We start from the raw sequence: 12,666 nt of genomic DNA on the forward strand, positions 1-12,666 counted from the left end.
TTTTGATCAATCGACTATTTTTTTTCTCTTCTGGTGTTTTCCCACATGGTAAGCGCAGCAATCCATTTAATTGTATCTGTTTCAAAAACTATTAATGCAATTAGGTGGGATATTCTATTATGCAGTAAGCAATTAACCAGAACTGCTCATACAGACAGATATATGGGAAAGGATTGGGATTTTCCAGACTGATTCAATGAAGCAATTGATATAATTATCAGGAATGCAGTTAAATCTGTTCAGCTGTATAAAATTCCAATTCCTGATCTGCCATAAGATTCTATGAGGCTTGCTTTTAAAAAACAAATCTGATTTATTATGGTGCATAGATCAAGGGATTGGAAATTGAGTAAGAGCTTTTTATTTCCAGGTAACTAGTTCACACCTGGACCTAGATGTCTACTTACCAAAATTAGTTTTCTTATCAGTGACTTTGGTGTCCATGTGAAACAGGCCATCTCTAGCTAGCTCCTGAAGGACATAAGTTCACAAAACAGCAAATCACCATCCCAACCCTGTAGTCACTCTCAGCAGAAAAGCCCATGATTGTCTGAGCATGGAATCTGAACATACTGCAGAGCCAGCATATGGAAGATTGTGTTGTAGGCTCAACAGAGAATTTCACCTACCCAGAGCTGCCAGTATAGCCTTAAACCAAAAATATCAAATGTAGGTGCCTAGTTTTAGGCACCTAAGCTTATATTTAGGTACTAAGGGCTGGATTTGTAAAGGCATTTAAGTGATTAGCTCCCACTGATTTCAATGGTAGTTATGTTCCTAAATACCTTTGAGGACATGGGCCCTCAAGCAGCTCAGCATCTGTAGCTTCCATTGATTTCAATGGGATTTTGAGAGTTTCAATACTTCTGAAAAGTCACCCAAAAATAAAAATGTGTATTTTCAGAGATGCTGAGCAGCTCCAGCTTCTATTGATTTCAATGGGAGTTCTCAGCAACTCTGAAAATGAGGCCACTTTCAGTTAGTAACTAAAATGCATTTTTGTGCCTAGTGTTAGGCTCCCAAGATGGAAAACATTTGTCTAGGTTTCTTTAAAAATTATTCTAAGAGCTTAAGATAATGTCATCTGTTATTTTGTGCGACATGGTGCTTCTCTGCAGACTTTACTTAAAAATAAAAATTCTATATTATTTTAATGGAAGTATTTAGGGGGAAATGATGCTGTCATCTAGCAAAATATCATGTTCCACAAGCACTAACCATAAACTGCACTGTAGTAATAGCTGTATTTATCTTCATGATCAACAGCCATTTTGCAAATTTGTAATCTTACTTCCCTAAGTGACGGCTGTAAGACAGAACTCTACTTGTGTACGGGCTGCTTTCATTACAGAGGAAGCGGAGAACCCCCTCCTTTCCGCTACCTGCTTAGGGCACCTATCAACTACCAGTTGAGAAGCAACTCAGTCAGATTCTGTGCATGTGTACCCTCCTGAACTGAAACATACAAGGTACAATAGATGGAACTGCCGCAAGTAAACTAAGAAGCATTTTGAGATCAATAGAATCCTTGTCAGAGGAAGATGGAGAATCCACTGTTTTTATTTCCCCATCTAAATATTTCCTCTTTGAAGGAGAAGACCCATTGTAAAGTTATGAAATCCACAAATAAAGAGGAGACAAACAAAGAAATCAAGACCAGGTAAGTTCCAAGGTTTTACTGATAGTCACAAGTGTTCTTTGTAAATGAGGGATTATTATTGCATAGCTGATCAGTGTGAACTTAAGGCACAGTTCTGTTTATTTGTGACAGATATTTATAAAAATTAATGAACTGCAAGACTGGAAATGTACACATAAAATATTCATTTACCAAGGGAATACTTTTAAGGGCAAGAATAAGAAACAAATCAAATAATATATCAAGCAAAACAAATAAGAAAGAGGAGTTATTAAGGTGAAGCTTAGAGAACTGATTTTTGAAAATCTGACTAACTTTGATCCATGAAAGTTTCTTTTTAGAGCTACAACTGATGGGAGGAAAATCATTTTTTCACCCTTTATTAAGAGTGAACAACAGAAGATGTTGACCCACTCTTACAGGTTCATCAGCATGAAACCTATCTTCAAAATAAATGGGCAAAATAAGCCTGAAAATGAAGACTTTCATTACCCTTTGCAAATGCTTCAATATGTAAATGTATGGAAAAATATAAGGAGGAAATTCATTAATCTGCATGACTAATAAAGAGAAATAGCACCAGCATTAGTGTAACTGTGTGTATGAGGAAATGATCAGCTATGCTGAGAGAAAAGTTAGTCAAAGGGGAACATTTTAAAAAAACCTTTCACAAAGGTTGCTTTAAAGCTGCTTAAACTCTCTTGCAGGTCAAAGGAAAAAAGAAATAGGCTGAGCCTTCTCCTGCAAAAGGCTGAATTCCATGAAAATGTCAATCTTGAGAAATTTGAGAACTTGACAAAAACTTCAAGGTGAGAATTGTAAAATATAAAGAGACTGCGAATTCCTATTAGAAAATGGCCGTCTCTGATTCGGTGCATTTCATCCATGTATCTGTGTATATTCAAGCTTTACATCGAATAATGCTTTAAAGATCTATGTTATTTTAAAGTTTAGCATAATGCAATGCAAGTTATCTAACTTGGCATACATACAGTATATGTAAAGTTTGCTAACGAAGAGTGTTTTTGCACCCAGTGGGCCAGACTGTGATACTGGTATTCACAGAGAATATTACTTTAGTCCCCGGTAGTCCCAAAGACTTCAAAAGGACTATTTTGTGTATAAAGTCTTATTCAGAATGAATATGATCATAATCTAATCCCCAGGTTTATTTAACTCTATGACTCATCAAGTTTTCCTCAATTGGGGGAAGGGGGAAAAGGGCAGAGATGAAAGAAAATATACTAGGTATTCTTCGTGTCACCAATAATTTTCATGTAATTTAGTCCCAGTGAAATTTGTCCTTGTGTACCTAGTGCTTATGGGCCAGTTTATTTTTAGTGTTCATTCTTTTATATGTTAGTACCAGATAGTCACACTATTATAATATCCAAGCACCTAACAAATCCAAAGAATAAAATCCAGCATATAATCAAATATTCTCCTGTCCACACAAGAATTGGCGTGGTGGTTCGTTTGTTAGCTGGATTTGGGTGGATTTGGGATTCTGTTCCCCACCCCCCCTTTGTTGTTGGTAGGAGAAGGTTAAGTTGAAAAAGTGAGTTTTGCACTTTATTCAGAGATCCAAGGGCCATTCTAATTAACTGCAGAAGTGACCCAGATGCCTAGAAAACTTCTCCTACCACTCTTTTAAACTTCCCCACTTGTGCACCTAAAACCATGCCACGTCTGCATACAACAGAATGAGGAATAATTTCAAACCCATCTGTAGCTAGAAAGTTGCATTTTAGCAGCCATGATTATGTGGGTAGTGGATCACATTTGGGTATCTAATGTAAAGGGAACTGAGGCATCAAATCCTCTTAATGATTTATGGACAGAAAACCTCAAGAGAGGGTGATGTCAAAATAGTGGCTGATAGTCCTCTGAAGTGTTTCTCTCTTTCTATAAATAACACTATGTCCTTTCCTAGTTATGGCTCAGCCAACTGCCTCTCATCCATGTGTTTATCTCCGGTAGGGATGACAGAGATGGCATTGTTTCTATTCTATGTGAAGTACAGCTGGTCAAAATTTTCTAAAACTTCAGAATTTAGATGGGGTGTGTGTGTGAGAGAGAGAGAGAGAGAGAGAGAGTAGTCACCCTTTTGACTAGTTGTAGTATAAAGCAGAGTGACATCCTTATATTGTTGGCATTTAGTCCACGTCTCATCGATTTTAAATAGTATGGGGAGAGAACTGGGTCTTATGGAACTCCACAGCTGAATGGTCTGATGGCCATGAAGATGCCCATCACTACAAGCCAACTCAACATTTAACCAACCTGCTGCCCTAGAACATGGCAGAGCATAACAGACCTTGGTGTCCATTCTCCTCAGGCCTCTCCTGTGAAAGCACTCATTGCTGCTCCAAAGGTTTGGATCCGTGAACCTTCTGGTTTGACCTAGGTTCACCCAGAGAGTCCTCAGATCTGAATGACTTGTTCCATATCTAAACCAGCAAAAATGTAACTCACCATCTTTTGTCATTACTTGTGTTCTGGGCTACATACTTGGTCTAAGGAAGTCTAGTTTATCTTTCACTATTACTAAATCCCTTCAGCTGCTATAGCAACTTATATTCCCCCTGCCACAAACTGGCATAGAGGTCAATTATCTGCAGGTTTTGTATTTCCTACAATTGAAACATTCCTTAAGGGCTCACTTACCTATTTCCTCCTTTATATAATCCCCCCACTTCATTGGCCTTGCATTCAGTTCTTACAAGACTCATTTCTTCAGTACTTGCATCTCTTAAGAACTGTTCTGCTCTTTCTATCTAAAAATTACATAATTAGTTGCAACAACTTGCTCTAGGAAGGTGAGTGATATTTAAGACAAATCTTCCTTTCAGTTTTCTGAAGAACAAAGTGGTCATTACCCTAAATTCCTTCCCAATGTGACTGGAATTTCACCTCATCCAGTCTTTCTTAATCCACACAATTTGCCAGGGAAGCCAGACCACATAAACTAGTATTAAAGAGATTTAAGTTAAAAAAGGATCAAGCAATTTTGAAAGCCATCTCAGTTTTTCACAGCATTTGGGACCAGGTCAAAAGAAGTTCAAACTTTATTCTCTGTTGGGAAGAAATTGGGTCCAGTTCAGTGTTGTAGTGGTAAAAAAAGAAGGGGGGTAGACTAACCTAAATTAAACTCCATAGTCCCCAAATGAGAAGCGGGTAAACTGAGTTTATCTAAGTTTACTCTTGATTACACTATTGGTCCCAAGGCACTGGACTGGAATCAGGAGACTTGATCTGGTTCTATTTCCAGCTCTACCACTAACCTACTGTATGACTTCAGGCAAGTTACTCCGTCTTTTCATGCCTCAGTTTTTCCATCTGGGGATAATGAGACCTATTTTCATTTGTACATGCTTTTAGCTCTGCCGAGGAAAACTGCTATGTGGTATGTAAGTATATTATTCAGAAATTGACTACATATATTGATGTCCAGATTCAGACTTAGGACCAGGTCAGAGTCCTGGTACAATATTGCCTCAGACCCCACTCAATTTCTTTTTTCAGAAATAAAAACACAACCTAGCTGTTTGTTCAGGGTTAATCTATAAAGTGTTACAAAAGTAATTTTATGAACTTTTTTTTATCAAGAGATGTGAAATAGTTTTTCTCTATTGTCCTAAACAATGGAAAGTTTGAGATCAATGAAGAATACATGCAGCTTGACATATTCGATAAAGAATACATGGAGTTTTATAAAAAGGATCCAGTGTCTCAAAATAACATGACATTTGAAAAATGTTTGTGGTAAACAAACCAGGCTACGTGTGTTATTACCTTATGAGACTATTGTCTTTACCATGCTGTGGTGACTTTGTTTTCAAACTGTTGAATTTCCTGTATTCTGTTAAAAATAGACCGTGGTAACATAGCCTCAGACAGATTGCAATCAAAACCACATCTCTGCAAGAGTACGTCAGTTTAGCTACTAAGCTGTTCTATTTTCAAAGTTAAAAAGGTAGTTGACCTGGTTCACTTATGATCTTTACCCTTGCATGATGTACATTTTCCTTAAAGATTTGGAGCACAATGCAAACAAACACTCAAGACACAATGCTCTGCTTTAAACATTTTCTCTAACAAGTGTTATTCCAATAGGCAAAACATCAACCAAATGCTTTTGAAGTCTCTAGTGGAAAGAGCTTCTCTTGTAAAGTAATCTAATCAGACACCTTGTGCAATAAGACAAAGTGAGAGAAATAGCAGTAATATATATTACAATAGCTTCATAAATACACAAAACACACACTTCATCAGAAACACTTTTTGTGTCTTGTACAGTGTGACCCCTGAAGAAGCAGTGAGATGGGGTGAATCCTTTAATGAACTGCTTTCCCAGAAAGGTTAGTAGTGTTTTCCTCACCCTATTTCTTGATGTCCAGATTCATTTATATGGAAAATAACACAATGTAGGTGTGCAATTAAATACACAATGTAGGTGTGCAATTAAATACACATTAATAGCAGTATGAGTTTTCACTCTGCTTGTGTGCTTAGGCAGCACCATGCTGTCAACTACGGAAAATAAAGATTGATTTGTAACCTTAAGTTTGATATTTCATTCAACAAGAGCAATAAGAGATACAATGAAGGGTTCCTTCAATAAACAGAAAAAAGGTGATAAGATGTCATTAAAATATTGTTTGCTAAGGAATAATGAGCTACTCGTTAATGAATATTTAATAATAATGAAAACTTATGGACTACTTACATAAAATTATTTCCATTGTGATACTGGAACTGATTATTTAGAAAAATATGCACTGAAATTAAGGTCTGTCTTTTCGACTATGGACTATATTTTTAGAGTTAACCCAGAAGGATCACTGTGCTACAATGAGCTGACGATTGAAAGTGGGTTGAAGTCTGCTAGTAACAATATCACCTGCTATTTTGCCTCTGCCCAAAGTAAAACATAAATGTATCCCAGTCCTGATGGGATTATAATCTTATAAAGATTACATAATGTTTCTTTCTTTTTGCACACAGTATTAGACCTAGTTTTGTGCTAAAATGTCTTGTTATGATTATTTGTATACTGGGGATTACTAGCCATGTATGGGACATGGAGACTATTAAACTCAATTTACAATGCAAATACATTCATGTGGCAAAATGGTTCTGAATTTTTATCAGATTTAAAACCTGAGAACATGCAAAGTATCTAAACTTGGGTGAAAACTCAGAGTGATCAGTATTTCAGCAGTGTATCACTTTGGGTGTCATCCTGCTGTCTCTACTCAGTCCAACAACCCACTGACATCAGTGGAGATTTTGTCTAAGGACTACAGCTGGGTGAAATATTCATTAAGGAAAGATTTTTTCCTAGTGAAATAACTTTTCAGGTTAACATCAGCAAAAGGGGAGTCACTGGTTCTAGTGAGCAGCCAATCCTTATTTTAAGGTCACGGGTAAACCACTCAAGTACTCTGTTAATCTCAGGATAGCAGAAAAAGGTAGTGGATTTCAGAATGCCAGGAAGTCTGGAAATGTCAGGCAATTATTGGTGGTGACACCTGCAGTGCATACCTTCAAGTAGGTATATCATCTAGGACCACTGTAGCCAGAGTTTGAATGGTTTCAAGCCATTTTAAAGTAAGTGGTCAAAAGTCAAATAGATGCTTGGAGAATTTTGCCACATACATGAATTTTGCTGGATAAGACACCATGAGGCATATTTAGACTATAATGGAGGTATAGAAGGCAAAGATTTGTCCACAGATTTGGCAGGCCACGCTGGACATGACCAAGGTGTTAATACCAATGTTTACATCAAATGACATCTTTCATTGCAACATTGCTCAAATGTTCATGGAGGGCAAGAACAAAGGCCAAGGGATGGATATAGACAAAAATGGTCAGCCACCCATGACACACATAATTGTCTAATGTCTGAAACTTAAGTTACAGATAAAAGGCTTGTTTCTTTTCCTCCCTTTAAAAATAAATGCTGTACATAGCAAAAATGAGTCTTTCAGTATAGTGGTGACCATTACAATCTTTCAATTTTCACATAGCAAGTAATTGACAGTAATAACATTCCAGTTATTTCTGCACAGTAAGTATATTTAATAAGGGGAAATACCATGAACAACTTGGCAATGATCATTATATGCAAAGAAAAATGTAAAGGTTTTATTTACATTACCTTTTAAACTATCTTCTGAACTGGGCTCATTTCTGGGAAACAACCTATTTGTGAATACAATCAAGATTTAAATGGCATTTCAGGCATCCTAAGTCTGATTTGGAAGCAAAGCTCAGGCCAAAATGGTCAATAATGGTCTCATTTTTGGGTGCCTCTGTTTTTGAGTGCTCAACTTGTGACCATGTATGGTCTATTTTTTAAAGATTCTGAGCATCCATAGTTGCTACTGAGATCAAGTGGAGCTGTGTGGGTCAGTATCTTTGAAAATTAGGCCCTGTGTCCCCCAAAAGGTACATCCAAAATCAGAGGCCATATTTAAAATTTATGCCTAAAGCCTGATATCATTTCCTCTGGACTGACTACAAAACAATTAAATTGAACTTATTTTGTGATGTAAAAGAAAAGTCCATAATGTGAAGTTACAGATAGTGCAAAATGAGACCAAACGTGTTATTACATAATTTAACTAGAGGAACTATATTCTAGTGTCTAAGAGGGATGGTCTTTTAATGCTTCCATGAATTAAAGCCATGCAATGCTCCCTTTTATAGCCGGACTGGATGCCTTTACAAGGTTTCTGAAAACTGAGTTCAGCGAGGAGAACATTGAGTTTTGGACAGCCTGTGAGGATTATAAGAAGAACAGAGCATCTCATCAACTTCTTCCTAAAGCCAAGACAATTTATGAGACATTCATAAGGAAAGATGCTCCAAAAGAGGTACAGTAAAAACTGAAGATATACAGTGCTTGATACAAGCTGCCTCTGATAGAATCTGCCTTTCATAAATGCATACACAGAAACATCATCCATTCAGCCATGAAGGTCAACATTTGATGAAGTTGCAGCAGTTTATCATGTGTACCTTGCCACTGGAATGCTGCATCTTAAATATCAGATCACTGCTTTGGAAGGAAGTATGGGACCCAACACCCACGGAACTTTCTCTTTGTCTCTCCCCTCACCCTGCCCCCATGTTGTTATTTTAACTCTACAAAAAAGACGGTAGGTGTAAATATGTCATGCTAGTCAAAGGAATTTTCAAACTTCTCATTGCTATATATAAACATCTGATTTAACATCATGTTGAGTAAATTTAAGATCTGTTGTCATAATAATGCACACACCCAATAGTAAGTCATTTGTCAAACAGTGTTTTGTGTACATTTAACTCTGCTTCCAGAACAGCAGAATTATTCTCTGTCTGCTAAAGCAGCATTACAGATCAAATTATTATATTGCTGAGATTTCAGAGGATTTCTTAAATATGCCAAATGAATAAAAGAAATCAATAAATTAAACATATCCTGCAAGGTAATAATTATAACATTTTAGGCAGAGAAAAAGCTTGATTGGCAAAAAGACTTTGGGATTTTTTTTAGTTTTATTTTTTCTGAAGGAATCTCTGAGTGATGAGTCTATACTATGGTATGTTATAGACAAACACATACAAGATACATTGGGACTGATTCTCATTTACACTGCTTTGGAAGTGTAAAAGGCTTTTAAAGTGGATAGAAATTATATTAAACTGTCGGAGTGTTGTAAAGTGTCCTTCGTGTAAATGAATATAATAATTATTTTTCCTTGCACTAGCAGGAGGATGGACTGATGATAAACTCCCACTAAAGTCAATGAAGGTTTGGCTGAGTAATGACTAGAAGATCAGGCCCCTAAAAGGCTTTTTGCATCTCTATTACCTATAATTCTATATAACACATTAAGAATAGGTGGATTGCCTGTGCTCCTATTTTCTGTGTTCTTTTCTTATTGTTGGTAGAGGAAATGTTAAATGTTGGCAAATCTAAAAAACCATCTGCTGATGCAGTGCAGAAAAAAGTATCACTGCTCAATCCAAGGAAGTGATTTAAAGAATGGTACGTATTAGGCTCATAATTCCCTCTGTGTGATCTTGGGGCTTACCACTACTCCTGCCAAAGCATAGAGCCTATTTGTTTGGTCTACTCTCAAAGAGTAATAGTCCCGTCCTATGAGATGCTGAGTGGTTTCAATAACCTTTTACATTCTATCATGCGGCACCTTCCAGAATCAGGCCCTGTGTGAATATGAGGAGTTTTGAATTTTCTGAAGAGGAATACTATTTTGCCAGTGTGCTATTCTACCAACCGTTTGGGTGGACACCAAGCTATAGAAAGAACTATTGATTCAGCATCCCTAAAAGCTCCCTTCATTTTATATATTGTTCATAGATTATCTTGCTACACTGATGACCTGTAAAGGATGAACAGGGAAGAAGGAACCTAGAGCACAGATGATGGAAATCACACATTGCCTGATAGTGTCATATTGACTAGTTAACTGATATGTTGTTACTGTGATACCAGCAAAGGCAGGATTGTTGTTCTCCACTACACCATCCTTTACGTGTTGGGCCCTGTGTATTCTCTTGTCATGCTTCAATCCAGCTGTTGAGATCAGCTGGGATGCTCAAGCTGACAGTCCTTAAATTTGTTCATCAGTGTGTTGAGAACTCTCTCATTAAAGAGCCCTCAGCTTTGGAACTTGTTTGTACCAACAGAAACTAAGTTTACTGTCCAGCAGGGCATGTTAAAAGGGCCTTTTCTGAGAAGATAGGTAGGAAGGCTCTGAACATTTGGGGACTCAGTCATTTATCATTACTTGATTTTCAGTTTTCACATACAAACTACGTGTTGTTATATTTTTGTAAATGCACAGAGAGGAATTTGAAAAATATAAAATAAATAAGTTATAAAAGACATTCTTGAAGCTGTATGGAATTTACTAATTTCTAAATTATGTGCTGCATATACCACTATTGTGGATCTACACATAATCCTTAAACTAAACCACCACTCCATGAGAATAGCCAATGATAATATATAATTGTATTTAAACTGTAACCAAAAAGCTCTGGGATGTGACTTTTTTCCCTTCCAAAGTAGCCAAAAACCATTAGAAAATAATTTTGCTGCACACTTTAATCATTAGACTATTATAACCTTCCTGTTACTAAGATGCTCTACAGAAATGGAAGATTCAAACAGTATCTGGTCAATTCAGGCTAGGGGTTTGTTACGGGAGTGGTTGGGTGAGATTCTGTGGCCTGCATTGTGCAGGAGGTCAGACCAGATGATCATAATGGTCCTTTCTGACCTTAAAGTCTATGAGTCTATATAAAGCTTTGAGCCAGCAAGACTGAGTGTCCTTGATTCCTGTTGGCTTCAGTTGGAATTCAGATACCTCAGTACTTTGCAGGACTGGGCACAAAATCTCCCTGTGCCAGTGTCAGCAGCAAATGTACAGTGGACACCATTAGAAAGTCAGCCCTAATGAAAAGGTTTTCCCTGTTCTCAGTAGAGATCTGTGGTGATTCTTTGGTAGCAGCTAACAAATGCTGACTCAGTGGATTTCACAATACTTATATCCAATTTAAAGTATTTTTAGTAGAAAGTTGTTTTCCCAAGTTAAGTATTATTGTTATTAATGACCATATATAAAATGAATTAATGTACTGCATGCTTTTTTGGCCTTTTCCAGGTTAACCTTGACTTTAACACGAAAGAAGTCACCGCTCAGAACATTACTCACCCTACACTCGACAGCTTTGATGCAGCACAGGCCAAAGTCTACAGGCTGATGGAACAAGACAGTTACCCCCGCTTCCTGAGATCTGACATGTATTTAGATCTGATTAAGGGAAGGCAGCACTCTGGCCATCCTGCTCTTAGAAGGCGATCACGCTCTTTTACCTTCAATGAATTCCAGGATGTGCAATCAGACTTTACCATTTGGTTATAAAGAAATGTAACCTCCTTGGATTCTAACTAAAATGTAGCAAATTATAACACACAGCATCCTAAACACAAACCTTCAGCTGGTGCAAATGGGTGTAGATCCATTGGCTTCAATGGTGTTACATCTATTTACCCCACTGAAGGACCTGGCTCAGAAAGCTATAGTCAGTGATTAATTTAACTTATTGTAAAGAGATATGCAGCATATTGGCAAGATGTGTTAGATGTAATGTATTCAGACAAGATATTATGTCTTTTAAACTCAACTAGGAGAACGTATGAATTCTTTCCACAAAATCATATCTCACAGTGAGAACTTTAAACTTTATTTAAAAATACTGTTTTAATTTTTTTTTTTTTTTTTTACAAAATTCATCCTCCCTCCTGGGTCCATCATATTTAGAAAACACAATGTTGTCACCATCAAAGTCTTTACACTTATCGTTTGCACATAATTAATGTTACTGCAATAGTTCCTACACTAAGCACAGGTTTTTATACCACAAGCACACAGAAACATTAATTAAGCAAAAGGTAAAAATGTCATGATTTTTAACATCATCCACTATATAACTTTAACTACTTCATATTTTAAGAGGTACATAGGAAAATGCCTATTTAATTAATTTTATAGTACTACATTTTATGGTATTGTCTTATTACATTTCTCTGTTCTCTCTATTTAAATTAAGCTGTATAGTTTAGCCTTTGCACTCAAAAATTTGTATTATACTATTTGCAGCCAAATAAACAGTAATAAAGGGACAAGACTAAGCAATTTAGTATGTCTTTGTGTCGTTAAATACCAGTTGAATGAACTTTTAATTTGCCATTCATTTGTAAATTTTGTATCATCCCAGCTTGACTGCTAAACTTTGAGGGACAAATTCTGGCCATCTTTGGGATAACACCCAAGTGGGGATATGATATAACTGTAAGGTCAATGGCATACAGGCCTCCATTCAACAAAGCACTTACGCTCATATTAAGCACTTTAATGGGTCTAACACACATATTTTTTAAGGATGTGCTTAAGTGTTTTGTTGAATCGGGGACAGAAGCAGGACTCATGTATACAGAATGCGGG

General features: G+C 36.8%; 1 protein-coding gene across 1 annotated transcript; it reads left to right on the plus strand.

Annotated features, from left to right (window-relative positions):
- Positions 1 to 1,309: 1,309 nt before the first annotated feature.
- On the plus strand, positions 1,310 to 12,338 carry RGS18 (regulator of G protein signaling 18). The gene is made up of 5 exons (XM_039486332.1): positions 1,310 to 1,660; positions 2,347 to 2,448; positions 5,939 to 6,000; positions 8,357 to 8,523; positions 11,323 to 12,338. Exons 1-5 carry the CDS (start codon positions 1,542 to 1,544, stop codon positions 11,581 to 11,583), a joined length of 711 nt encoding a protein of 236 aa, XP_039342266.1. The 5' UTR covers positions 1,310 to 1,541; the 3' UTR covers positions 11,584 to 12,338.
- Positions 12,339 to 12,666: the final 328 nt, after the last annotated feature.

The sequence above is a fragment of the Mauremys reevesii genome, linkage group 8 (genome assembly GCF_016161935.1).
Source record: "Mauremys reevesii isolate NIE-2019 linkage group 8, ASM1616193v1, whole genome shotgun sequence".
In the NCBI taxonomy this organism is placed as follows: Eukaryota; Metazoa; Chordata; order Testudines; family Geoemydidae; genus Mauremys; species Mauremys reevesii.